The 27,816-nt window shown below is 35.8% G+C and overlaps 1 protein-coding gene across 4 annotated transcripts in view; it reads left to right on the forward strand.

Moving 5' to 3' along the window:
* Positions 1-1,060: 1,060 nt before the first annotated feature.
* The window catches only part of PTBP2 (polypyrimidine tract binding protein 2), a gene marked incomplete at its 3' end in the record, with an annotated part of 47,847 nt that continues 21,091 nt past the window's right edge, over positions 1,061-27,816 (forward strand). For all 4 annotated transcript variants that reach the window (XM_079697456.1, XM_079697457.1, XM_079697458.1 and 1 more), the window contains exons 1-5: positions 1,061-1,207; positions 2,162-2,305; positions 15,940-16,104; positions 16,196-16,306; positions 24,431-24,626. In XM_079697456.1, coding sequence (XP_079553582.1) covers positions 1,076-1,207; positions 2,162-2,305; positions 15,940-16,104; positions 16,196-16,306; positions 24,431-24,626 — 748 coding nt within the window. In that variant the 5' untranslated portion in view covers positions 1,061-1,075. The remainder of the gene's footprint in view (positions 1,208-2,161; positions 2,306-15,939; positions 16,105-16,195; positions 16,307-24,430; positions 24,627-27,816) is intronic.

The following is a 27,816-nucleotide window of genomic DNA, read 5'->3' on the forward strand; positions in this document are numbered from 1 at the left end:
CAGGTTAGTTAGATTCTCAGAAATATCCTTGAGTTCTTAGAATTTTAAGAACCACCAAAACATCACCTATTTTATTGCATCTTTAGTAAGTTTGGTTTTTTGTTTTTGGGGGGTTTTTTTGTGTTTTGGTAAAGCTTTGGAATAAAAGCAGGCAACTAATTTGTTGTTTAAAATATATCACTTTAAAGCTCAGAGTAACAGAATAAGATAATCAAGCCCATAAGTGATTTATAGTAGATTTTGATAGTGACAAAATATTTAGGTAGAGGAATGTGACCCATAGTGTGGATTGACTGCATAATAATTTTTACAGCATTGCCTTCTTTGACTCCATTTTTTAGCACATTTTTCAAATTGAACAATTTAGAATTTCTCAGGTAAAATTATCTAATTTTTGCTAAGTCAAAATTTTCACTTTTTTGTAGTTTCCTTAGTCTTAGACTAAGTTTTAGACTCCTTATTTGTCTCTAATAAGACAATTGAATTGTAAGATAATTGTGTTCTATAGCCATTGACCATTTCTTTATGAAATTGCATTTTAATGTTTTTGATTATCACTTGCTACTCTTTACATATGCTATCCAGAAATATATTTACCCAATAGTAATCTTTTTTTTTTTTTTTTTTTGCGGTACACAGGCCTCTCACTGTTGTGGCCTCTCCCGTTGCGGAGCACAGGCTCCGGACGCACAGGCTCAGCGGCCATGGCTCACGGGCCCAGCCGCTCCACGGCATGTGGGATCTTCCCGGACCGGGGCATGAACCCGTGTCCCCTGCATCGGCAGGCAGACTCTCAACCACTGTGCCACCAGGGAAGCCCCCCAATAGTAATCTTAATTGATGATTTCATTTAGTAGTAATTGGTGGATATCATTTTCTCTGTTACTTTGCAAACCTGTTTTTTGAATTTTTAGGAAGTATCCCAAGTATGCTCAGCTCTGTTTTTAAGTTTTTTATTAAAGTTTGTTTTGTGATATTTTTATGCAAATAAGGAAAATCAATATACTAAAGACTGTTTCTTTAATGTCTTTCAGCCAATGGTAATGATAGTAAAAAATTTAAAGGAGAAGATAAAATGGATGGTGCTCCTTCTCGTGTACTTCATATTCGAAAATTACCTGGTGAAGTGACAGAAACTGAAGTTATTGCTTTAGGCTTACCTTTTGGTAAGGTGACCAACATCCTTATGCTGAAAGGAAAAAATCAGGTATATTTCTTTCAGGACTTATAAAATGTTAAGCCCCAACTATCCAGCAGGTGTGAATTAGCTGTCGCCTGATGAAAGGATAGTATGTAGTAGGTTACTTTTCTTAAAGAACATGACAGAAGTCTTACTCTGACTTTTCCTTGTAGCTGTGTTTGGGAAACTAATGCTAGAGAGCTAAAATGAATAAGTCACTGTAGTTTTCAAATTTTGCCTTTCAAATTCCCTTTAGGACTCTAATTGAACTATTGGTCAATGAGGTTGTGGGAAATACAGATGAAATACTTCTTTTATTGTGGCTTTGCTCTTGGTAATATCGGAAATCAGTAAGGACACTAGCAGCATCTTATCCTTTAAGCTTATCCCAGGGAAATATTTATCTGATAGCATTAGGAAAAGATAGTCATTAGTCCCAGATATTCTATATTGAATAGTTATACCTGTAGCAGTAGGGTCCAGGTATATTAAAAATCAAATTTTGTTTTAAAGTTTCTAATGATACCATTTAGAAAAACTTAGAGAAATTTAATGTTCTCTTAAATATAGTTAATATCACTAATAATATGACATTTAATTTTTTTCTTTGTTAAATTGTAAATGCTTTAAAAATGACTTGGTGTTCTGTTATGTTTTCTAGGTTAGGAGTGGTAACATTCTGGTGCTGGAAAACGTTTAGATTTTATTTTCTCTAGCCTTTGTTGAAGTGGGTACATTTGTAGTGTATGGAAAATCAGAGGTGGAAGTACTTTGTATTCTAAGAGCTTCTAAGTTTAGCTTTAATTGTATCTCTAAACTTCAGTAAGGGATTTCTAATTCTACCTACTAGAGCATCTAAATGTAACTTGAAAGGTTATATTCTAGTTACTGATTTTTCTAATGAACCAAATAGATTACAGATATTGAAGTATATTTGAATTTGATTCATAATATTAAGATTTTTGCTATTTAAATTTTCAGGCATTTTTGGAACTAGCAACAGAGGAAGCAGCTATTACTATGGTTAATTACTATTCTGCTGTGACACCTCACCTTCGTAACCAACCGATTTATATTCAGTACTCCAATCACAAAGAACTAAAAACAGATAATACATTGAACCAAGTGAGTATGTGTAGGTACATAAATAAAATGGCCTAGAACGTATTAAGACTCTCATAAACATATTAGCAGAAAAAAATTTTTTTAACCATTCAGAAGATTTTTCTATGAGCACTTTCTTGTTTTTTGTTTCTGGGTTTTTTGTGGCATTTTCTTGTAGCATGTGAAGTATTAACCATTATGTTAATTTACAGAAAGTATGTGTGGTCTATTATTTTTATATTTTAAATTAATACTGGATAAATTAGTTAAATAGCATTTTTTCAGTGCTTTTTAGGTTCTGGTCAAAGTGTTCTTTTTCTTTGTGCAAATTAAAGTTTTTGTATAGAAACTGTCTGAGGTAGGACTTAAGCATAAACTGTTTGTGCAACTCTTCTGCTTAGACTTCAGTGTACGAAGTTCAGTCCCTTTGGTTATTTGACTTTTTATAGGTCTTAATTTCTTATGGAAAGACTCCTATTGAGGATGTGTTAATGGTTTTCCTGGGGGAAAAATGTAAGAATTGAGAATATATGTTGAGAATATGTGTTGATCTTTTAAAAATGTGATGTAGAAGATATTAATTATCTTAATTATCTAAAATTATTTTTTTAGAAAAAGTGTAAGAATGGTTTTATTTTTATTTTTATTTTTTTTTTTACATTTGCTTTTCTTTTCTTTTTTTTTTTTATTTTTATTTTTTTTATTTTTTTTTTATTAGTTTCTGCTTTATAACAAAGTGAATCAGTCATACATATACATCTGTTCCCACATCCCCTCCCTCATGCATCTCGCTCCCTCCCACCCTCCCCATCCCACCCCTCCAGGCGGTCACAAAGCACCGAGCTGATCTCCCTGTGCTCTACGGCTGCTTCCCACTATCTATCTACCTTACGTTTGGTAGTGTATATATGTCCATGCCTCTCTTTCCCTTTGTCACAGCTTACCCTTCCCCTTCCCCATATCCTCAAGTCCATTCTCAAGTAGGTCTGTGTCTTTATTCCCGTTTTACCCCTAGGTTCTTCATGACATTTTTTTTTTTTTTAAATTCCATATATATGTGTTAGCATACGGTATTTGTCTTTCTCTTTCTGACTTACTTCACTCTGTATGACAGACTCTAGGTCTATCCACCTCATTACAAATAGCTCAGTTTCGTTTCTTTTTATGGCTGAGTAATATTCCATTGTATATATGTGCCACATCTTCTTTATCCATTCATCCGATGATGGACACTTAGGTTGTTTCCAGCTCCGGGCTATTGTGAATAGAGCTGCAATGAACATTTTGGTACATGTCTCTTTTTGAATTATGGTTTTCTCAGGGTATATGCCTAGTAGTGGGATTGCTGGGTCATATGGTGGTTCTATTTTTAGTTTTTTAAGGAACCTCCATACTGTTCTCCATAGTGGCTGTACCAATTCACATTCCCACCAGCAGTGCAAGAGTGTTCCCTTTTCTCCACACCCTCTCCAGCATTTATTGTTTCTAGATTTCTTGATGATGGCCATTCTGACTGGTGTGAGATGATATCTCATTGTAGTTTTGATTTGCATTTCTCTAATGATTAATGATGTTGAGCATTCTTTCATGTGTTTGTTGGCAGTCTGTATATCTTCTTTGGAGAAATGCCTATTTAAGTCTTCTGCCCATTTTTGGATTGGGTTGTTTGTTTTTTTGCTGTTGAGCTGCATGAGCTGTTTATAAATTTTGGAGATTAATCCTTTGTCAGTTGCTTCATTTGCAAATATTTTCTCCCATTCTGAGGGTTGTCTTTTGGTCTTGTTTATGGTTTCCTTTGCTGTGCAAAAGCTTTGAAGTTTCATTAGGTCCCATTTGTTTATCTTTGTTTTTAGTTCCATTTCTCTAGGAGGTGGGTCCAAAAGGATCTTGCTGTGATTTATGTCATAGAGTGTTCTACCTATGTTTTCCTCTAAGAGTTTGATAGTTTCTGGCCTTACATTTAGGTCTTTAATCCATTTTGAGCTTATTTTTGTGTATGGTGTTAGGGAATGATCTAATCTCATACTTTTACATGTCCCTGTCCAGTTTTCCCAGCACCACTTATTGAAGAGACTGTCCTTTCTCCACTGTACATTCCTGCCTCCTTTATCAAAGATAAGTTGGCCATACGTGCGTGGGTTTATCTCTGGGCTTTCTATCCTGATCCACTGATCTATCTTTCTGTTTTTATGCCAGTACCACACTGTCTTAATTACTGTAGCTTTGTAGTATAGTCTGAAGTCAGGTAGCCTGATTCCTCCAGCTCCGTTTTTCGTTCTCAAGATTGCTTTGGCTATTCGGGGTCTTTTGTTTTTCCAAACAAATTTTGAAATTTTTTGTTCTACTTCTGTGAAAAATGCCAGTGGTAGTTTGATAGGGATTGCATTGAATCTGTAGATTGCTTTGGGTAGTAGAGTCATTTTCACAATATTGATTCTTCCAATCCAGGAGCATGGTATATCTCTCCATCTATTTATATCATCTTTAATTTCTTTCATCAGTGTCTTATAATTTTCTGCATACAGGTCTTTTGTCTCCTTAGGTAGGTTTATTCCTAGATATTTTATTCTTTTTGTTGCAATGGTAAATGGGAGTGTTTTCTTGATTTCATTTTCAGATTTTTCATCATTAGTGTACAGGAATGCCAGAGATTTCTGTGCATTAATTTTGTATCCTGCTACTTTACCAAATTCATTGATTAGCTCTAGTAGTTTTTCGGTAGCATCTTTAGGATTCTCTATGTATAGTATCATGTCATCTGCAAACAGTGACAGCTTTACTTCTTCTTTTCCAATTTGGATTCCTTTTATTTCCTTTTCTTCTCTGATTGCTATGGCTAAAACTTCCAAAACTATGTTGAATAAGAGTGGTGAGAGTGGGCAGCCTTGTCTTGTTCCTGATCTTAGTGGAAATGGTTTCAGTTTTTCACCATTGAGGACAATGTTGGCTGTGGGTTTGTCATATATGGCCTTTATTATGTTGAGGAAAGTTCCCTCTATGCCTACTTTCTGCAGGGTTTTTATCATAAATGGGTGTTGAATTTTGTCGAAAGCTTTCTCTGCATCTATTGAGATGATCATATGGTTTTTCTCCTTCAACTTGTTAATATGGTGTATCACATTGATTGATTTGCGTATATTGAAGAATCCTTGCATTCCTGGAATAAACCCCACTTGATCATGGTGTATGATCCTTTTAATGTGCTGTTGGATTCTGTTTGCTAGTATTTTGTTGAGGATTTTTGCATCTATGTTCATCAGTGATATTGGCCTGTAGTTTTCTTTCTTTGTGACATCCTTGCCTGGTTTTGGTATCAAGGTGATGGTGGCCTCGTAGAATGAGTTTGGGAGTGTTCCTTCCTCTGATATTGTTTGGAAGAGTTTGAGAAGGATGGGTGTTAGCTCTTCTCTAAATGTTTGATAGAATTCGCCTGTGAAGCCATCTGGTCCTGGGCTTTTGTTTGATGGAAGATTTTTAATCACAGTTTCAATTTCAGTGCTTGTGATTGGTCTATTCATATTTTCTATTTCTTCCTGAGTCAGTCTTGGTAGGTTGTGCATTTCTAAGAATTTGTCCATTTCTTCCAGGTTGTCCATTTTATTGGCATAGAGTTGCTTATAGTAATCTCTCATGATCTTTTGTATTTCTGCAGTGTCAGTTGTTACTTCTCCTTTTTCATTTCTAATTCTACTGATTTGAGTCTTCTCCCTTCTTTTCTTGATGAGTCTGGCTAATGGTTTGTCAATTTTGTTTATCTTCTCAAAGAACCAGCTTTTAGTTTGGTTGATCTTTGCTATCGTTTCCTTCATTTCTTTTTCATTTATTTCTGATCTGATCTTTATGATTTCTTTCCTTCTGCTAACTTTGGGGGTTTTTTGTTCTTCTTTCTCTAATTGCTTTAGGTGCAGGGTCAGGTTGTTTACTCGAAATCTTTCCTGTTTCTTAAGGTGGGATTGTATTGCTATAAACTTCCCCCTTAGAACTGCTTTTGCTGCGTCCCATAGGTTTTGGGTCGTCGTGTCTCCATTGTCATTTGTTTCTAAGTATTTCTTAATTTCCTCTTTGATTTCTTCAGTGATCACTTCATTATTGAGTAGTGTATTGTTTAGCCTCCATGTGTTTGTATTTTTTACAGATCTTTTCCTGTAATTGATGTCTAGTCTCATAGCATTGTGGTCGGAAAAGATACTTGATACAATTTCAATTTTCTTAAATTTACCAAGGCTTGATTTGTGACCCAAGATATGATCTATCCTGGAGAATGTTCCATGAGCACTTGAGAAAAATGTGTATTCTGTTGTTTTTGGGTGGAATGTCCTATAAATATCAATTAAGTCCATCTTGTTTAATGTATCATTTAAAGCTTGTGTTTCCTTATTTATTTTCATTTTGGATGATCTGTCCATTGGTGAAAGTGGGGTGTTAAAGTCCCCTACTATGATTGTGTTACTGTCGATTTCCCCTTTTATGGCTGTTAGTATTTGCCTTATGTATTGAGGTGGTCCTATGTTGGGTGCATAAATATTTACAATTGTTATATCTTCTTCTTGGATCGATCCCTTTATCGTTATGTAGTGTCCTTCTTTGTCTCTTCTAATAGTCTTTATTTTAAAGTCTATTTTGTCTGATATAAGAATTGCTACTCCAGCTTTCTTTTGATTTCCATTTGCATGGAATATCTTTTTCCATCCCCTTACTTTCAATCTGTATGTGTCTCTAGGTCTGAAGTGGGTCTCTTGTAGACAGCATATATATGGGTCTTGTTTTTGTATCCATTCAGCCACTCTGTGTCTTTTGGTGGGAGCATTTAGTCCATTTACATTTAAGGTAATTATTGATATGTATGTTCCTATTCCCATTTCCTTAATGGCTTTGGGTTCGTTATTGTAGGTATAGTCCTTCTGTTGTGTTTCTTGCCTAGAGAAGTTCCTTTAGCATTTGTTGTAAAGCTGGTTTGGTGGGGCTGAACTCTCTCAGCTTTTGCTTGTCTGTAAACGTTTTAATTTCTCCATCAAATCTGAATGAGATCCTTGCTGGGTAGAGTAATCTTGGTTGCAGGTTTCTCTCCTTCATCACTTTAATTATGTCCTGCCACTCCCTTCTGGCTTGTAGAGTTTCTGCTGAGAGATCAGCTGTTAACCTGATGGGGATTCCCTTGTGTGTTATTTGTTGTTTTTCCCTTGCTGCTTTTAATATGATTTCTTTGTGTTTAATTTTTGACAGTTTGATTAATATGTGTCTTGGCGTATTTCTTCTTGGATTTATTCTGTATGGGACTCTCTGTGCCTCCTGGACTTGATTAACTATTTCCTTTCCCATATTAGGGAAGTTTTCAACTATAATCTCTTCAAATATTTTCTCAGTCCCTTTCTTTTTCTCTTCTTCTTCTGGAACCCCTATAATTCGAATGTTGGTGCGTTTAATGTTGTCCCAGAGGTCTCTGAGACTGTCCTCTGTTCTTTTCATTCTTTTTTCTTTATTTTTCTCTGCATCAGTTATTTCCACTATTTTATCTTCCACCTCACTTATCCGTTCTTCTGCCTCAGTTATTCTGCTATTGATCCCATCTAGAGTATTTTTCATTTCATTTATTGTGTTTTTAATCGATGCTTGATTCATCTTTAGTTCTTCTAGGTCCTTGTTAACTGTTTCTTGCATATTGTCTATTCTATTTCCAAGATTTTGGATCTGGGAAATAGAATCTTGGATCAGCTTTACTATCATTATTCTGAATTCTTTTTCAGGTAGACTGCCTATTACCTCTTCATTTGTTAGGTCTGGTAGGTTTTTATCTTGCTCCTTCACCTGCTGTGTGTTTTTCTGCTTTCTCATTTTGCTTATGTTACTGTGTTTGGGGTCTCCTTTTTGCAGGCTGCAGATTCGTAGTTCCCGTTGTTTTTGGTGTCTGTCCCCCGTGGCTAAGGTTGTTTCAGTAGGTTGTGTAGGCTTCCTGGTGGGGGGGACTAATGCCTGTGTTCTGGTGGTTGAAGCTCGATCTTGTCTTTCTGGTGGACAGGTCCACGTCTGGTGGTGTGTTTTGGGGTGCCTGTGGCCTTAGTATGTTTTTAGGTATCCTCTCTGCTAATGGGTGGGGTTGTGTTCCTGCCTTGCTAGTTGCTTGGCATAGGGTGACCAGCACTGTAGCTTGCTGGTCGTTGACTGAAGCTGGGTGCTGGTGTTGAGATGGAGATCCCTGGGAGATTTTCGCTGCTTGATATTATGTGGAGCTGGGAGGTCTCTTGTGGACCCGTGTCCTGAAGTTGGCTCTCCCACTTCAGAGGCACAGCACTAACTCCTGGCTGCAGCACCAAGAGCCTTTCATCCACCCGGCTCAGAATAACAGTGAGAAAAAGTAGAAAGAAATAATTAGTAGAAGAAAGAAAGAGAGATTGAAAGAAAGGAAGAAGGGAAGTAAGGAAGGAAGAAAGAAAGAAAGGAGGGAGGGAGGAAGGATGGAAAGAAAGGAAAGAAAGGAGGGAGGGAGGGAGGAATGAAAGCAAAAGGAAGAGTGAATGGAAGAAGAGAGGGAGGGAGGGAGGAAGGAAAGAAAGAAAGAAAGACAGGAGGGAGGGAGGGAGGGAGGAAGGAAAGAAAAAGAAAGTGGAAAGAAGAAGGGTGGGAGGGAGGGAGGGATGGAGGAAAGAAAAAGAAAGAAGGAAAGGAGGAGCGGAGGGAGGGAGGGAGGAAGGGAAGGGAGGAAAAAAAGAAAGAGCAGGGGCCTCCCTGGTGGCGCAGTGGTTGAGAGTCCGCCTGCCGATGCAGGGGATACGGGTTCGTGCCCCGGTCTGGGAGGATCCCATATGCCGCGGAGCGGCTGGGCCCGTGAGCCATGGCTGCTGAGCCTGCGCATCCGGAGCCTGTGCTCCGCAACGGGAGAGGCCACAACAGTGAGAGGCCCGCGTACCACAAAAAAAAAAAAAAAAAAGAAAAAAGAAAGAGCAGGTAAAGTAAAATAGAATAAAGTATGAAATATAGTAGCGTTATTAAAATTAAAAAGTAATTATTGAAAAAAAACACGGACCGAAAGAACCCTGGGACATATGGTGGAAGCAAAGCTATACAGAGAGAATCTTACACAGAAGATTACACATACACATTCACAAAAAGAGAGCAGGGGGAAAAATCAAAAATCTTGCTCTCCAAGTCCACCTCCTCGATTTGGGATAATTCGTTGTAAAAAGAGGAAAAGGGCGAAAAGTCTGAAATCTTGCTAAGTCCACCTCCTTAATTTGAGATAATTCGTTGTAAAAAGAGAAAAAAAAAGGGGGGGGGAAGTCTTAAATCTTGTCCTCAAGGTCCACTTCCTCAATTTGGGATGATTCGCTGTCCATTCATGCACTCCACAGACGCAGGGCACATCAAATGGACCGTGGAGCTTTAATCCGCTGCCTCGGAGGCTGCACAGAGAGATTTCCCTGTCTCTGCTCTCACAGCTCCCGGGTCTCAGCCGTGGACCTGGCCCCGCCTCTGCGCGTAGGTCGCCGGAGGGCGTCCGTTCTTCGCTCAGACAGGACGGGTTTAAAGGAGCCGCTGATTCGGGGGCTCTGGCTCACTCAGGCAGAGGGGAGGGAGGGGAATGCCCTCTCCTCGCGCACCAGGCAACAAAAGGGAAAAAAGTCTCTTGCCTCTCCGGTAGCTCCAGACCCTTTCCCCGGACTCCCTCCGGGCTAGCACTAACCCCTTCAGGGTCTCTTCCTGCCGCCAGCCCCAGACCTCTCCCTGCGCTCCGACTGAAAGCCGATACCCGAGCCTCAGCTCCCAGCCCCGCCCGCCCTGGCGGCCGAGCAGACAAGTCTCTCGGGCTGGTGTGTGCCTGAGGGCACCGATCCTCTGTGCCAAAATCTCTCTGCTTTGCCCTCCACACCCCTGTTGCTGTGCTCTCCTCCGCCACTCCGAAGCTTTCCCCCTCCGCCACCTGCAGTCTCCGCCCTCGAAGGGGCTTGTAGTGTGTAGAAACCTTCCCTCCTTCACGGCTCCCTCCCACTGGTGCAGGTCCCGTCCATATCCTATTGTCTCTGTTTATTCTTTTTTTCTTTTGACCTACCCAGGTATGTGGGGAGTTTCTTGCCTTTTGGGGGGTCTGAGGTCTTCTGTCAGCGTTCAGTAGGTGTTCTGTTGGAGTTGTTCCACGTGTAGATGAATTTCTGATGTATCTGTGGGGAGGAAGGTGATCTCCGCGTCTTACTCTTCCGCCATCTTCCTCCGGCTCTAAGAATGGTTTTAGATCTGAATACATAGGATTGTGATAAAAACTGGTCTAAAAACTTCAGCTCTTCAAATGTAGTTTTTAGCTAATTTATCTGTTTTAGTAAAATCTAAACTGTGGCTCTTGTCTTATCAAAAATTAAATGGAAAATAATTCCTCATAGATTTTAACCTTTGTAAAAATAATTTAAGATCATTTTGATAGTTCATGAAAAATAAGCTTGTAAAACTTTTTGCCTAAAAGATAAGGCTAAAATTTCAGGTTTTTTTTAATTTGATAATTTTCATTTCTTTTGAACCAGAAGTTGTACTTCTCAGAATTTATCATGAGGAAATATACCAAAAGAAAATATCTATTCTCTATTCTTTTTACTTAGAGTTTAAAATGGCATTTAATATCCCAATTTTATTTTACATGTTAGTATTTTCAGTAATTAGTGAATGCATTCTCATTTTAAAAGATTCAAATGAAAATGATGTGGAAAGAATAAAGATAAGGCATCTATAGATAGATATATATATGTAGGGGAGGGGGATTTGTAATTTCAAATAGGATAACCAGTGGAAGCCCAACCAACAAGTGACATTTGAGTAACATACTTCAAAGTGATTAGAGAATAAGGCACTTACTGCAGTCTTGGTTATGTTCCAGACATAGGGAGCAGTCAGTGCAATGTTCCTTATGTTGGAAAAAAAATTTTTGACAGCCATATTTTTGATTTTCAAAACTTCTTCTTCTTTGATACCCTTTTTACCTTGCAATTGGTCATTCTTTACAGTTACTAATTAATGGTATTTTAAAATACTTGACTGTATCTTTTATTACTTTCTTTAGTATTAGCTGTTATGTTTATCTTGTTCTCTCTATTCTTCTCTTCCTCCCACCCACCGTCATTGTCTGTTTATATTTCAGAATGGACAATTAGGTTTTATTGGACTTGCATGCTTTCCTCTAGAGTAAGGTTATGAGGACTTGGATACTAACCTGGGATCCCCCCAAATGCCAGAGGTTTTTATTCTTGGCCTTCAAAGCTCCTTTTAGAGTTTCTGTTCTTTTAAGGGAGTGTTTAGTTGTTGTTGCTTTTGTTTTTATTGTTTAATTATAAGTTGGTTGATGGTGCGGAGGAAGAGGCTGTTTGTTAGCCATACTTTCTGTTAACCCTTTTATTTTCACATTCTCCTTCCTCCTGTGTACCTACCAATTTCTAATTTGATTCCTATGGCTGCTACCAGTGCAAACCCTTTTTTGCTATGTGTTCACTGTGTCTTCTGTCCATGCATTTTCTGAGTTCTGGGAATTTGATAAAGTTATTCTAAGCTAGTGATAACCTTCTTTCTTCAGTATTGGCATTTATTCCATTTTGTACTTATTTATAGTCATTTTAATAGTGTTTTATAATAGAAGAGAGGCAAATGAATGTGTGTCAATCATGAATTCTTCCAGAACCTTTCATCAAATCAGTAAGTCCTGTGAATTCACTCTTTTCAATATCTGCCCAGTTTTCTTCTTTCTTGCTACTTCATTTGCTCAGACACAGTCATCTCTTGGCTATATTACCTACTAGCTTTCTTTTGCTATCTTTTTTTTTTTTTTTTTGCGGTACGCGGGCCTCTCACTGTTGTGGCCTCTCCCGTTGCGGAGCACAGGCTCCGGACGCGCAGGCTCAGCGGCCATGGCTCATGGGCCTAGCCGCTCCGTGGCATGTGGGATCTTCCCAGACCAGGGCACGAACCCCTGTCCCCTGCATCGGCAGGCGGACTCTCAGCCACTGTGCCACCACAAGCCCTTACTATCTTCCTTAATTTTTGTCTTCAATTCGTTCTCCCTAGTACAGCCACGCGTGTGTGTGTGTGTATGAGTGTATCTCTTTCTAAAATGACAAATCTGACTAAGTTGCTCACCTGCAGCAAATCCTTTTCATGCTCAGGGTAAAGGCCCTTTCTGAGATGAGTACTGTTTCTGTCTTATGGCTACTCCCACCCTGTTTTCCTGTGCTTCTATCCCAGTAGTAATTGTAGTGCCTGTAACCTGGCATGCTTTCTCTTATTTTGTCTTTGGAGGCCATTGTGTTTCTGTGCTGCCACTTTTATCTGGAATATTGTGGCCTGCCTGCCTTTGTACCACCTTTCCACCCCTCACTTCACATGGCCACTTGTTAGACATCTTCAGGTTTCCCATTAGTTAGTTTCCTTGAAAGCCATCCTCTGATCCACAGAGTGGATTAGGTTTGGATTAAGAACCCTTAATACAAATGAAAATCACAGTGAGATACTGCCATGTATACCATACTGGATAAAATTAAGACTGGTAATACCAAGTATTGGAGCAATGTAGAGAAGCCTGAACTTCCATAAATAAGTGATGAGAATGTAAATTGGTAGAATTATTTTTAAAACCTTGAAATGTCTACTAAAGCTGAGTATATACATATTCTTTGACTTAGTAATTTTTACTAGTCACATATCTGAGAAAATACATACATATGTGCATGAAAAGATATGTATAAGAAAGTTCATGGCACACTGTATGTAATAGCCCAGAGCTGGAAATGATCCACATGTTCAGCAGCTGTAGAATGTGTTGTGGTATATTTATTTGTTGGAATACTGACTGGCAAAAAGAATGAACAAGCTACTGGTGCCTCTAGAACTTGGATGAACATCATAAAAATTATGTTTATTGGAAGAAGCCAGAACAAAGTAGAACACATACTATATGGTTCCATTTATATAACTGGGTGAAAGCATGTGTGTGGCTTCTGGAGTGTTGGTAATGTTCTATTTTTTTTACCTAGATAGTCCTTTTACAGATACGTTCTATTTGTGAAATTTTATTGATCTGTATATACTTATGATTTGTGTCCTTTTATGTGTATATGATTGTTTCAATATGAAGTTTAATTAAAATCTAGGTTGGCAAGCCAACTCTGCTCCATGAAATTTTTTTTAAAACGTATGAAGAGGCTTCCCTGGTGGCACAGTGGTTAAGAATCCGCCTGCCAATACAGGAGACACGGATTCGAGCCCTGGTCCAGGAAGATCCCACATGCCTCAGAGCAACTAAGCCCGTGCACCACAACTACTGAGCCTGCTCTCTAGAGCCTGCAAACCACAACTACTGAGCCCACATGTCACAACTACTGAAGCCCACGCGCTTAGAGCCCATGCTCTGCAACAAGAGAAGCCACTGCAGTGAGAAGCCCGTGCACCACAACGAAGAGTAGCCCCTACTCGCCACAACTAGAGAAAGCCCACGCACAGCAATGAAGACGCAATGCAGCCAAAAATAAATAAATAAATAAGTCAGTTTATTTATTTTAAAAAAAATGGGGGAGGGAGATGCAAGAGGGAGGAGATACGGTGATATATGTATATGTATAGCTGATTCACTTTGTTATAAAGTAGAAACTAACACACTATTGTAAAGCAATTATACGCCAATAAAGATGTTAAAAAAGCTACACATAAATGAGACAAAAAAATGTATGAAGTTACTTGTTAATGATAATAGAGAACGTAATTGTTAAGGTAAAAAAGGAAGATGGAGAACAGTGAATAGTATTGGAAAGAAAAGTATACAGTAGATAAGTACTTAACATGTTTGTATGGAGTACATATATACATATATGCTTGTGTATGTAGGGAAAGCAGACAGGGTGACTGGGTTGCAGAGGAAACTTAACTTTTTATACTGTTTGGATAGTACACCATGATCATGTGATTCCTATTTTAAGAAGACGTTCCATTATTTAAAATAGCAGATGTTAGAGTTCTAAGTTGTGATATTTCCATGCTTATTATAATAAATGTATATAAAGACGTTCACTAATTAAGAAAGTGAACAGTGAGCTACTTGCAATGAGCTACTTAAGATACTTTATTTAAATATATATTGGGTTAAATATGTTCAGATGTTTAAATTAACAAACATTGTTCTAGAAATCTTTTTATCCCTCTTTTTTTATAACTATATTCTTTATAGTAGTGTAAATGTGCCCATTGTATTAAATATTTGTTGTATGTTTCAAAATGTTGGATTTGAATTAACAAGTCACTTTAACATAAATGTATAGGTCATATTTTATTTAATTAGCATTTAGATGATGAAGTTTGAGTAGATAAGCGTGTGATCTCTTTGAGTACCAAGCTATATGATTTCCTGGTTATATAATATTTCAGTGAAATGACCATCCTCCCACCTTTTTTGAGATACAATTCACATATACATTGTGTGGGTTTTAAGGTGATTTGATATATTTATATTTTGCAAAATGATTACCACCACCACATTAGTTAATAGGTCCAGAGAAAATGTGACACTTCATGATTTTGGGGTCATATTTGCATAGGGCCATGCTAATCTCTGTGTTGTTCCAATTTTAGTATATGTGCTGCTGAAGGGAACACTGATCATTCCTTATTATCATAAGTGTTCTCATTCTTTTGTATCCACCTTCCTTTTCATTCATCACTGTGCTCTATTTATATTCCTGTTCATCTGCCAATACAACTTTTTCAAACTATAAAGCAGCGTAGAGGTATTTGTCATTATTATATCTAACAGTTATTTGCCTTTATATAGGTTTTCTGACCCCAGATAAGGTAGAAAGAAATTATTTCTTATCAGTGAATCTGTCAGTAATAATAGGAAAGGCATAATAGTAATAAAGGCAGTCTTTTTGGAACATTTAACATATGATTTAGTTGACAGATTTCCCAAAAATACTGTATTTTTTCAGTTCCATATATATATTTTTTCACATTTTAAAATCTCAGAAATCACGGTGTGTCTTATAATAGTTGATCTGTCATGGTTCAGTTATCAATATCTTACTAGTCCTCCGTAAAATTAGATACCATAACATGTGTGGAAAATATTCTTCATATTTTATTTTGAAGTATTCCTGAAAATTTTATGGCTTTATAGTATGGTATACATTAATTTCTGTTCTAAAAATTTTGGTTTCAGAAGTTATGCTAGTATGAAAAAAAGAATTTGTATCTAAATATTCTTCTTTTAGGATTTATTGGAAATAATAAGGTTTATGGGAGTTCTTTTGGATAATCTATTAATCCCCTTGTTAAGGTTTACTGTGTGCCTTTTTTATGGAATGAATAATGTTAAAGTTTCATTGTTCTCTAAAAGTTTCTGTTTAAAACATTTTCTGAATCTGTCAGACTCCATCTTGTTGTTTTGAGAATAAATTACACTGACTGTCTTCTTGTTCCACATTGGTTCCAAACCCTAGATAATTGTTCTGAAGTAAATACTAGTATAATACTTGAATTATAATCCCTGGCTCATGGCAGGTGCTCAAAAGTATTTATTGAGTATTAAATTTTATTTAATCTATATGTGTTCTAGAAAAGAATTTAATATTGTAACGTGTAGCAAAGTATAGGTGAAAATACCAGGAATGTTTCTAAAGTGCTTATCTTTCATTTTTTAGCGTGCTCAAGCAGTTCTTCAAGCAGTGACAGCTGTCCAGACAGCAAATACTCCTCTTAGTGGCACCACAGTTAGTGAGAGCGCAGTGACTCCAGCCCAGAGTCCAGTGCTTAGAATAATTATTGACAATATGTATTACCCTGTAACACTTGATGTTCTTCACCAAGTAAGTTTAGTTTAATTTGCATGTTTATCTATAAAATTGAGAAATAATAATACAGTAGATAAAATTTGTTTTGATTTTAATGTTTTAACAGATATTTTCTAAGTTTGGTGCTGTATTGAAGATAATCACATTTACAAAAAATAACCAGTTTCAAGCTCTTCTCCAGTATGGCGATCCAGTAAATGCTCAGCAAGCAAAACTAGTAAGTCTAGCTTTTTTTTGAGATAGCGATAATTTTCAGTGGCAGATATGTATATATATATATACACATATATATGTGTTGCTAATGTTATTAATACTGACATAATTTAGCGATACCATATAGCATTTTAGATGGCATTTTAATGACATTATTGTCATTAAGATAATATAAGATAATATTAGAAAAGCTTAGTATTTATGATAAAAAAGAAATGTTTATTTTTAACATTAGTCATATTTGTAGTTATATGTAATATAGGCTTATATTTTGCATTTTTGTTTGATTTAGGTCCAGCAGTTTTGTGCTTTTGAGGATATAGCAGGATTGTATTGTGCATGCATACCTGTATAAGATTTTACATTTTCCAGTGGGAGTTTCAAAGTAATTAATTTAGCTATAAAATAGTTTGGCTGAAATACATCAGTAGACATGTGACCCAATGCTATGATAGGCTCTCCGTCTATTTCCAGTATTCTTTTTAAGTATTTTTTTAAAAGATAGGTTTTTTGAATAAGTTCTTAGTCTCCCTTTTATTCACATTACTTTTGTTGTTGTTGTTGTTATATATGGAGGGTAAGAAACTGTTCAAAGCAGTAAAATCTACCCCTGTCATAGCTACCACTGAAAACTGCATACCACATCTTTGTTTCTAAAGGCCTAACCTTCTGTTTGTGTATCTTATTTAAATCTACCTTTGTCTGTCTCTTTAACTTCTTGTGCTGTAGTATCTCATTTTTATTCCATTATTAAAACATTAAATATTTATTATTAAACCATTAAATCAACTGTCTCTACTTATATTTGTCTTACCTTTTTTCTCCCTGTCACACTTTTACTTTCAGACTAATTATGGTCTATTCAATACTTCCTCCAGATCAAGATAGCTTGTATGGAACCAGGCTATTTTTAATTATTGTTTCATTGAATTCCATCCTTAGAATCTCATTTGCGGAGCAAAAATAGCTTCAGGTAGCAGAAAGGCTTTACTAGTAATACTAGCATAATTGAAATGGTTTACCAAGTGCTGTTATCTCATTTTTTTCTGACTACTCTGTTATAAACAGAACAGGAATATTTCCTGAGTTACAAGGGGATGCTAAGATTTAAAGAGGTAAATTACTTATAATGTACACTATCTGTAAAGTTGACATTTTTTTAGTCTGCTTTTCTCCAGTGTGTTGCTACTCACTGGTTCCCAATTGCATGATCTAATCATATTATGTTTCTCTTTTCAGCAATTAGAGTTCTTCTTTAAAAAAATAATTGTGGGCTTCTCTGGTGGCGCAGTGGTTGAGAGTCCACCTGCCAATGCAGGGTACGTGGGTTTGTGCCCCGGTCTGGGAAGATCCCACATGCCGCGGAGCGGCTGGGCCCGTGAGCCATGGCTGCTGAGCCTGTGCGTCCGGAGCCTGTGCTCCGCAACGGGAGAGGCCACAACAGTGAGAGGCCCGCGTACCGCAAAAAAAAATAAAATTAAAAAAATAATTGTCTTTCCTAACATGCCCCAGCCCTCCAACTTTGGAGATATTTTATATTTAAAGAGTTACTGAAATCATTGTGATACGAGGTTTGATCAATAGCAGACAATCTAAAAGCCATGTTCTCGATGGCACTTTTCACAACTTCAGACAAATTTAAATATAGTGCACATTTTTCTTAATATGGAATATTTTCTTTGTCATTCCCTTCCAATCCAGAGGAAGAGTATTTGGTAAAAGACCAGTGAAATGGAATTTGATTCAGAATTATACTGCATTTGGGCTATACAATTCAGTGGGGAAAGTAGTTTATATATATCTTTCAGTATTTGATAGGTTTTCTTTTTTGTTGTTTTCTTTTTTTGCGGTACGTGGGCCTCTCACTGTTGTGGCCTCTCCCGTTGCGGAGCACAGGCTCCAGACATGCAGGCTCAGCGGCCATGGCTCACGGGCCCAGCCGCTCTGCAGCATGTGGGATCCTCCCAGACCGGGGCACAAACCCGTGTCCCTTGCATCGGCAGGTGGACTCTCAACCACTGTGCCACCAGGGAAGCCCTAAACATATTCTTTTGATGACTCCAGTCATTTTTCTTCATGCCTTTATCTGGACTGTGGACTGTACCTAGAGAATATCACATAATCTAACCAGTACTAATTTAAATTCTTCAGCATTAACTACAAATAGGCTCTGCTTGCAAAATCTTACCACATTTCTTTGGTCTGTTCTCCCATTTTCCACAATGACTATATCGGATAGAAGTTTCTCTTTCCACCAAGTCTCTCTTCACTTTCTTACGACCTTGCCTGCTGCTTCTCAGAAAAAATAGAAACTATCAGATGGAAACTCCATCAGTATTTCTCACAAAATCTACTTATACCCACACATATCTGTCTCTTCTAAATAAAAGGCATAGATATTTCTAAGACCAGTAAACACCAGATACCATCCTCTTCTGCCTCTTAAGAGCCTTTGCATTTTCATCCCCTCTTTCTCTTGTATTTTCCTCTTTGTTACTTCTCACCAGTGTTTCAAGTGTGCTTAAGTGTTCTCTCATTTTTTAAATGAATTTACCCTTAATTCTGTATTCCATATATCTGTCCATCTAACACCTTGTCTCTCTTCCCTTTCTTCATTTATAACTAGAATTCTTAAATAAGCTGTCTTTATTTGCTGTTTCTACTTATTATCCTCTTCTTATTTCTCTACTTAGAATACTTATTATCCTCTACTTATTTCTCTACTTCTCTGGTTTCAGCCCCTATTTATCCATATTTTTCTCCCTCGTGTCACCAGTGATCACTAGAGTAGCTAAATCTCAACAGAATTATTCAGTCCTTATCTTAACTAACCTTAGGTAACATTTGACATTGAACCTTTCTTTCCCTTTCTTGAAATCCTCTTTTCTCCTGGTCTCTGACACTTCTCAACTAGATATCCCACCTCTCTGTCCCTTCCTTGTTATATCCCTCCCCTTCCACCACGGGGACCTCAGCTGTTACACACAGCTCAATTACACCTTTGTGATTCTGACTACTCACATCACTTTTTCTAGCTCAGACCTCTTCTAAGAGACCCAGATTAGGAACCCGTGGACCATGGGGCACCTTCAAACTTAGCGTGTTCAATTAACTCCTGTCACCACCACCCCCCACCACCAAAAATACGAAAGCCTGTATTTTCTATGTCAATAAAGGTCAAGGTACTATGAATCTAAGAAACAAGCCAGAAGACATTGAATCTTCCTTTATTCCTCTTCCTTTCAGCTTATCACTAAATAGTACTCATTCTAGACCCTAAATTTCTGTTGAATCTGTTTTGTCTCCAACTCTCTTGCCATCACCATAGTCTAAGCTAGTGTCATTCAAAGTGCTAGTCTCTGATGTTACAAGGAGCTTGTGCCAAAATACAAATCAGCATACTTTTAGCTATAGTTTTAGTGTCATTGTTGATAATAAATTTGGACACAAACTTCTCTTCATGCAGAGTGACTTGGGTTGCTAGTCCATGAACCACAGTTTGAGTAGCACTGATCTAAGCCATCATCTCTTAAATCTGTGCTTCATTGGCCTTCTGACAAAACTCACCACTTTGAGTTTTAAGAATGATCTCAAAGTCATATTTCTTCCTTTCTCAGTGCCCTTCGGTGACTGATTTTTGTCCTTAATATAAAATCCTCCTTCCTTAACGTAGCTTATAAAACTAAATCTTGCCTCTCCAGTCTCATCTTCTACCTCTTTAACCATATTGGACTTCTTTAAATGCTTGCATATGCTATATATTCTCTGATTTCATGGGCTTACAACTTGCTGTTCTGTTTGCTAAAACTGTTCTCTCCATCTCTTTATGCCCAACTCCTACCTCTCTTTCAAGTATCAGTTTAGAAGTCTCTTCTCAGAGAGGTCTTTCATATCCTTTCAACTAGATTGGATCCCTTCCTTTCTTAGTTCTCACCACTGCACATCAAACTTACAATTACTTGTTAAGTGTCTGTATTATCTGTTGGACTATAAGTTACACATGAGTGGGTATCATGTCTATCTGTTGGACTATAAGTTACACATGAGTGGGTATCATGTCTACTTTGTTCCCTGCTACATTTTTAGAACCTAGCATGGTGTATGGTGTATTACAGGTATTAGGGCTTTTTCAATCCATGTCACAACTTTCCCAGCATCTGGAGTGCTGTATATCCTTCCGGCCTTTCAACCATCCATGTACATCTCAGTGTATTATAAAATGAGTTGGTTCTAAACTTTGTAATTCAGTTGCTATATTTTTATGCTTGTTAAAACAGTAGAGATCATGTAAAATTTATAGGTAAGGAATAAGAATTTGGGAAGAGAATCTCAAGCCTGCCTCTCCACTTCTATAGTGATTGTTGTTCAAATGAATGGGAGAATGACAAAATATTGCTTACACCCTGGGAATTCATTTAGCAGGCATAGTGTACCTTTAGGTTTGGGGGAAGAGAATTATAGTATTCTTTAAAGTATAGTCCAGAGCCCATTCTTATCAGACTGTGGTCCAGATACATTCTTGTCATATAGATTGCTTATACAAAATGGGACTCTTAGGGCCATTCTGAACTAACAGTTCTAATCTTTGGGGTTGGGAGCCCACTACTCTGTTTTGTTTTGAATGCCCTGGGAATCACTGCCAGGCAGCTTGAGTGACAGAGCCTACCAAACTTTCCATATATTAGTTATGATCCTTGGCAATTATTTTCATTTAATTGGAATTCTTTCCCCCTAGCATTTTGCTTTATAAGAGAAGAGCAACTCAGAAAAAAACATATTAATAATGGAGTTTTATTAGTGAGGGTTGGAGGGGAAAAATGTAACCATCTCCTGAATTTGTCCTGAGGTTGGCTTTAAAAACCTCTAAAGTCAACAGAAAAGGTAATGTATATTGAGGGTTGACATTTAGGGTGGTAATCACAAGTCATTTTAACAATCATAATTGTCAAGTAAAAAGTAAATTGTTTTAAATAATCTTCACATTTATTAAAGAAAATGCCCTAATGCCTTTTTCAAAAATGTTGTTTATTGGCAAGCAGTGTATTGGGCAAAGATATCACTTAACTGTGGCTTTCTAGTTCAGTTTCTATATTTTTGAGAAATAGAAGTAATCTCCTTTTCACCTGGACTTTTAAAAATTATTTGTTTTATACAACCCTGAAATTATAACACACATGGTAGAAAATAGCTGTTTTTGTTTTTATGTTATTAGAGACAGCTTTTCAGGTGTGTTATCTATTTCTATTAGGAATGTGTACAGTTGACACTGGACAGTGACACTGTGTCTTGGAAATCCTTTAATATGGTCACTCTGTTTTAATATGCAAGTGGATTATTTCTCATTAATGATTCCTTCCAGGAGAGTGTATTTCATTAGTTTCATTGGTGGCTTTTCCTGTTTTTAATCCATATGCAATGTTTTATTGTATTGTTAACTATACATTCTGTATTTAACATCTTTACTGAGTTTATCATGTTTTTGCCGTAAATCTTATACTTAGTATGAAAATACTTTTTCCTGATTGTTTTTGTGTACTCCAAACCTTCCCTTTGCATAGACACATTTGAGAGGCCTTTCTGCAAATTAACTTGAGCTTTTACTGTCAGAAATTTTTTGCTCTAGCAAGATCACTGCAATCCCGATTGCTGAACACAGACGGACTTGTGTGCTGCCATTATTTCCTGGAATTTTGCAAACACACGAGCTGGAAGTGAGCTTGCATATATAGTTTACTCACTTGTAGTCATCTTACCTCAGCCAGCTATTGAAAGTGTCTTGATTTCTGTTCTCATGTATCCTCAGCTCTTGTTCCTCTCGTGTGTTGCTAACAGGTGATTTTAATTTACATATTGTTTCCTGATTTCTCTAGCTTTTGTATCTTAGGTATACTTGTATATCTTCCATCTACATAAAGATTTTTTTTTTTTTTAATTAAAGGAAGAATGTCAAAGGCTTCTAGAGGGCTTTCTAGCAGTTTGTATATTCAGGGTAGATATTTGGCAGTCAACCTCATTGAAAGAACTCAGCCCCAAAGAAACTCTGCTTATTGTGAAGTTAGTGATTTTGTGTCAGTACATTAATTACTTTTTGCATTAGTTTAGATAATATGACCCAAAGCCAGGTCTTTTCTTACAAGATATCAGATTTTTTTGTATGATGTTACTGAAATAGTCACCTAAGAGTGAATTTTGCTACTCGTCTTTTGACGTTCATATATTGGGGAGAGATATAGATTCTGTTACTTGGGCTCAGCATTTCCCCTATAGGAATGAGTAAATGAAGACCTGTTTTCAATGCTTTGTCTTTACAGCAGAGTATTGAATTAATACTTATATTATTCTGGCTGAGAGAATTGATCCTTGGCTTTCATTCTCATATGATGATAGGTACATTGCCTAATTCAAATATAATTCAAATCCTGCTGTGTATGTGGTCCCTTTAAGTGAGTTTTCATCAGTAATTATTGAAATTGGTGAACTTGGGTTGAATTGTGTTTTTAGGTTAGTTTTTAGCTTGGTAAATACATTGACATAAATCTTAACTTTTTTTGAATTTTATTTTATTTTTTTATACGGCAGGTTCTTATTATCTGTTTTATACATATTAGTGTATACATGTCAATCCCAATCTCCCAATTCATACCACCACCACCACCCCCCTCAACACTTTCCCCCTTGGATAAATCTTAATTTTGTATATTAAAGGAATGGGTTTTCTCTTTTTAGAGTGGGAATATTTTAATTATATGCTTTATATACATAAGGAGCTATAGAGGTTTACTTTTTCCATAACAGGGCACTCTTGATTATATTTAAGTCTGTTTCAGTTACTTTCCTTCTTCAACAATGTGACAATTAAAATAGTCATACTGAGGTAATACAAAAATTCTCTTTCAAACATCAAATGTGAAAAATATGTTGGTCTACTATTAATAAAGTTCTGGTTTTACACACTTAATAGATCTTGGTCTGCATAGATATCAGGCTTGATCTATTTATGTATTGTTATCAGAATAATTGTTTTCATTTTTGAGGTGAATTGTAGAGCTAAACATGCTCTTCATTTCTGGACTGTTATTTTATACAGTAAATGTTTATTCTTTTAATGAAAAATTAATAGCGTGTTCCCCTATTCTCTAGTTCGTTCCAGGTTTCTATCCAGCTGGAGTAGCATTGGTGATTATATAGGAACAGAAAAAAACATAATAATCATAACAGCAGCACAGTCCTTTATAATTCATATATTTTACATATGTGTAAAATATACATATGTGCTTTTACATATGTGATCTTTTATCTAATCCTCATAATAACTCTGCAAGGAAACATGGCAGCCATTGTCATATCTGTTTTCCAGGTTCAGAAAGATTTTGAGATTCAGAAAGGTTAAGTAGCTTGTTCAAGATGACCTTTCAACTCTAGAGCTTGTACTCCTTCTATTCCAGAACTTTCCTGGGATGACGTTGAATTTGCTTATTCAGCAAGTTATTCTGATTCAGGTTGAACAACCTAAGTTAAGGAAGATAATAGTGGGTTTGCCAAAATGTTTGTTGGGGTTTTCCTTAAGATGTTATGGAAAACCCAAATGAACTTATTGGCCAACCCAAGAGTTTTTGCTCATTTCATGGTAGTTGCTGTTATGCATCATAGTGATATTTATTTGTCTTGAGGCACCTCATTTAATGTGGCATCAAACAGAAGTTACCTTATACCTATACCAATTTTTATAAGTGTTACCATACAGCAAAAGATATGTGTATAATAAAATTAACTTTAAAGTATTGTGCAGACTATTATGGTACTACTTTGGCAGGACTGACTATATTTGTGACCCTTGTTAATTTTTTTAAATTAAAATATTTACAGATTTTAAAAATTAAAAGTATTAGCACATATGTTTAACTGGTTGCATTTTAGATTTAGGTAACACTTTTCAATTTAAAGAAGATAGTATTTGTGGAAACCAATATATGTACAGCTGGGATAGTAGAGAACAGGGTATGGAATTTGATCCCTTTCCTGGTGGCTTTTATGTGCAGTTTTTAATTGTTGAGTTTTATTGTCATGGTGATACTTTTTCTGATTTTTATTTCTTAATATTGCTGATATATTTTGTTCACTTTTACAGGCCCTAGATGGTCAGAATATTTATAATGCTTGCTGTACCCTAAGGATTGATTTTTCCAAACTTGTGAATTTGAATGTAAAATACAACAATGATAAAAGTAGGGATTATACTCGACCTGATCTTCCATCTGGGGATGGACAACCTGCATTGGACCCAGCTATTGCTGCAGCATTTGCCAAGGAGACATCTCTCTTAGGTATGATTTTTATTGTCTTTACCACTTTTCTCCCATTTTGCCAAATGGGAAAGTGCCTGTTAAGCTCCAGTAAGTATAATGAATCTCCTATTTGGAATTTAAGAAACTATGTTAGGTTTCTCCCCGCATCAGGTAAGAAAGCATATGTATGCTGTTGGAAGAAAGCCCTAAGTTCATAAGTATAATGAAAATTATATCAGTTATATTCTTTTTCACCACTCTCATCTTCTCTCCCAGAATAGAAGAGGAAAAGCTCTAATGAAGAAATACTGTTGAGTTCTTAATAAAATATTTACACTTTAAATTGAAATCATGCTGTCTAGGGGCCCTTGTGCATATTCTTTAGGGCCAATCTAATTGTTTCAATTTAGCACTGCACAGACAATGAAAAGTTAACAGAAGCATCATATAATGGGAGTAGGTGTATAGATTTTTTCAAAGCATATTATACTCTCTCTTTTAAACAATTTTAACTAGAAAGAATTTTATATAAAATTTATTTTGGTATTTATCAGTATTTGCATTTTGTCTTAATCATTGTATTTCACCTCATTCTGCAATGGATTTGACCCACCTAATCAAAAACAAAACAAAACAAAACAAATTTGCAACTAATAGTTGACAGAGTCAAGATGAAGAAAAAATAAAGGAAAATGTTATTTTGTAAGTAAAATAAGTGATTTATAATTTAAGATGAAATTTTACAGTTTTATTTGATGTATTCAGGAAATTCTTGGTTTCTGAAGTTTGTAAGATTATCTTTAAATGAGTTGTTTCTATACATATGGAACCCAAGATTGATGAGTCACAAACTAGTTCTTACAGTTTAGTTTATGTTTATCAATTAAAAAAGAAAAAGCATTATAATGAAGTAATTTTTGGAAATAGATATTTACTTACTTTGGATATATAGCATGTGTTATCCATTTATAAATATGTAATATAAGTGATACATCTGTGAAATGAGACACACTAATGCACAAGAGAAGCATTTGATATGTGAAATTAATTCTGGTAATTTTAGACAAAACTGACCCTTTATTCTAATTGTCTAATACATCTAGCACAAGTCATAGCAGTTTATCATGACCATAATAGATTCTTTAGGTTGGTAACATTCATTCTTAAGAGAATCTCTATCACTGTATGGGGCTAATTTAAGGCTTTATTCCCTCAACTTGGCTTGTAAGTAGATAACATTGACTATTTCATGGCGTACCATTTTTTAAAGTTAAGAGTGAGACAATAATGAGTGATACATGGCCTTTGCTTGTAATTGTTACTGTGAATTCTTAAATTTTTTTAACTGATAGAAATTATTTTATAGAAAAGACAAAAATCAACATTTACTGAATAGCTTCTATGTCATAGGCATTCTGCAAGTCACTTAGCAGATACATTATTTAATCCTTAAAATAACCGAAGCAGAAGATGACAACAAGATTTTTTATAGTAGTTTGTAAGAAGTTTAAAATATTACATGCAACTCATTAAAGAAACAAGGGTGAAATACCAAGAAACTTCAGCTAGCGTCAAACATATGACCGTAGTAATCACTTTCTTGGACCCTAAGAGCTATTTGTGTTTGCTCATTTGGGTGTAGTTATATGAGTTTGTATGTGTTTTTGATTCTGGGTGGAGTCATGGTTAGAAGGAATTCATCATTTTCCTTGTAATCTCATGGCTTTGGTGGAATTTTTTTAAAGTAATAATAAGTCTTTCTCATAAAGGATTATAAAGTTACACCATAACTAACTTCTGTCTTATTCAGTGCTTTTATCATTTTTCAAGTGTTCTACATTTTTGCATTAAAAGAATATGAGTAAAGTTACTCAGTTCTTAGTAAGTAAATTTGGTGTCTTCTTCCAGCTCTGTCTTGAATATTTTAATATAATATGCTGGCATACCTTGTTTCATTGTGCTTCACAGATACTGTTTTGTTTTTTAAAAACTCATTGAAGGTTTGTGGCAACCCTGCATTGTCATATGATGGTTAGCATTTTGTAGCAATAAAGTATTTTGTAATTAAGGTATATACATTTTTTTTTTAGACATAATGATGTTTACACACTTAATAGACTACAGTATACTGTAAACATAGCTTTTATGTGCACAGGAAAACCATAAAATTTGTGACTCACTTTATTGCAATACTTGCTTTATTGTGGTGGTCTGGAACCAAAGCTGCAATATCTCCAAGGTATGTGTGTATTTTTGTTTCTGTGCTCTGCCTGATAAGAAGAAGGAAAATATTTTGTGGTGAAATGTGAATTCACCTTCCTTTACTAAATGACTTCATCGTTTACCTGTTTTAATGGTTTTACATCTTATAACTGGGGTTTTTTATTTTAAATGTCTGCAAATAGTTTTTGAAAGTGGGTGAGTTATAAGTTTTAAAAATAAAATAATGGAATTTATAATTTTATGAGATAACTTATATTTTGATTTTTTTCTTATTTTCTATGTAAATACATATTTTGTACAAAATTAAAATCACACTATTTGCAGTTTTGTGTTTTATTTGAATTATTCTACTGAGAATTTTTTTGAAAAATGATAATTATAATAGCTTCATAACGTTCTAGTGGATATATAATACTTTTGGAAGTATGTTGGACATTTAGTCTACTTTCATACTTTTCATTAGTATAAATGGCACTGTGACAAACACCTGTACATAACTTTTTTGTCTCTTGTTTACTTAGACTAGATTCCTAGAACTAGAATCATTGGGTCAAAGAAAATGTTAAAGCCTTCTGAATCTTGTTACAAATTTCTTTCTATAGAATGGTGATATTAATTTAAACTAACATGAATGGTATATGAGGCTGGCTATTGTACTTTTTCCTCTACCAGCTTATTATAATTGTTATATTTTATGAACTAGTTTATAATTTTTCAATGCTTATTAGGTACTTACAAGTCTCTGAATTGGTTGTCTGGATTCTTTCTATTAGGATGTACAAAATGTAAAATGTATATTAAGGATATTATTTTCATATTTGGTATGAGCTAAGCATTTAACTTTATACTTATATTTTAGACTGGCTAGTTACGGAAAAATATTTTAAAATAATTCATCACAATCCAAACGTTTCCATTTACAGGACATTAAGGTAACTTTTTTTTACCCCCCAGACCTTTGGTGGGTACTGTTATCTTTATGAGGAACCACTTACTGTTTTTCTTT

This window comes from Hyperoodon ampullatus, assembly GCF_949752795.1.
Source record: "Hyperoodon ampullatus genome assembly, chromosome: 2".
Lineage (NCBI taxonomy): Eukaryota > Metazoa > Chordata > Mammalia > Artiodactyla > Ziphiidae > Hyperoodon > Hyperoodon ampullatus.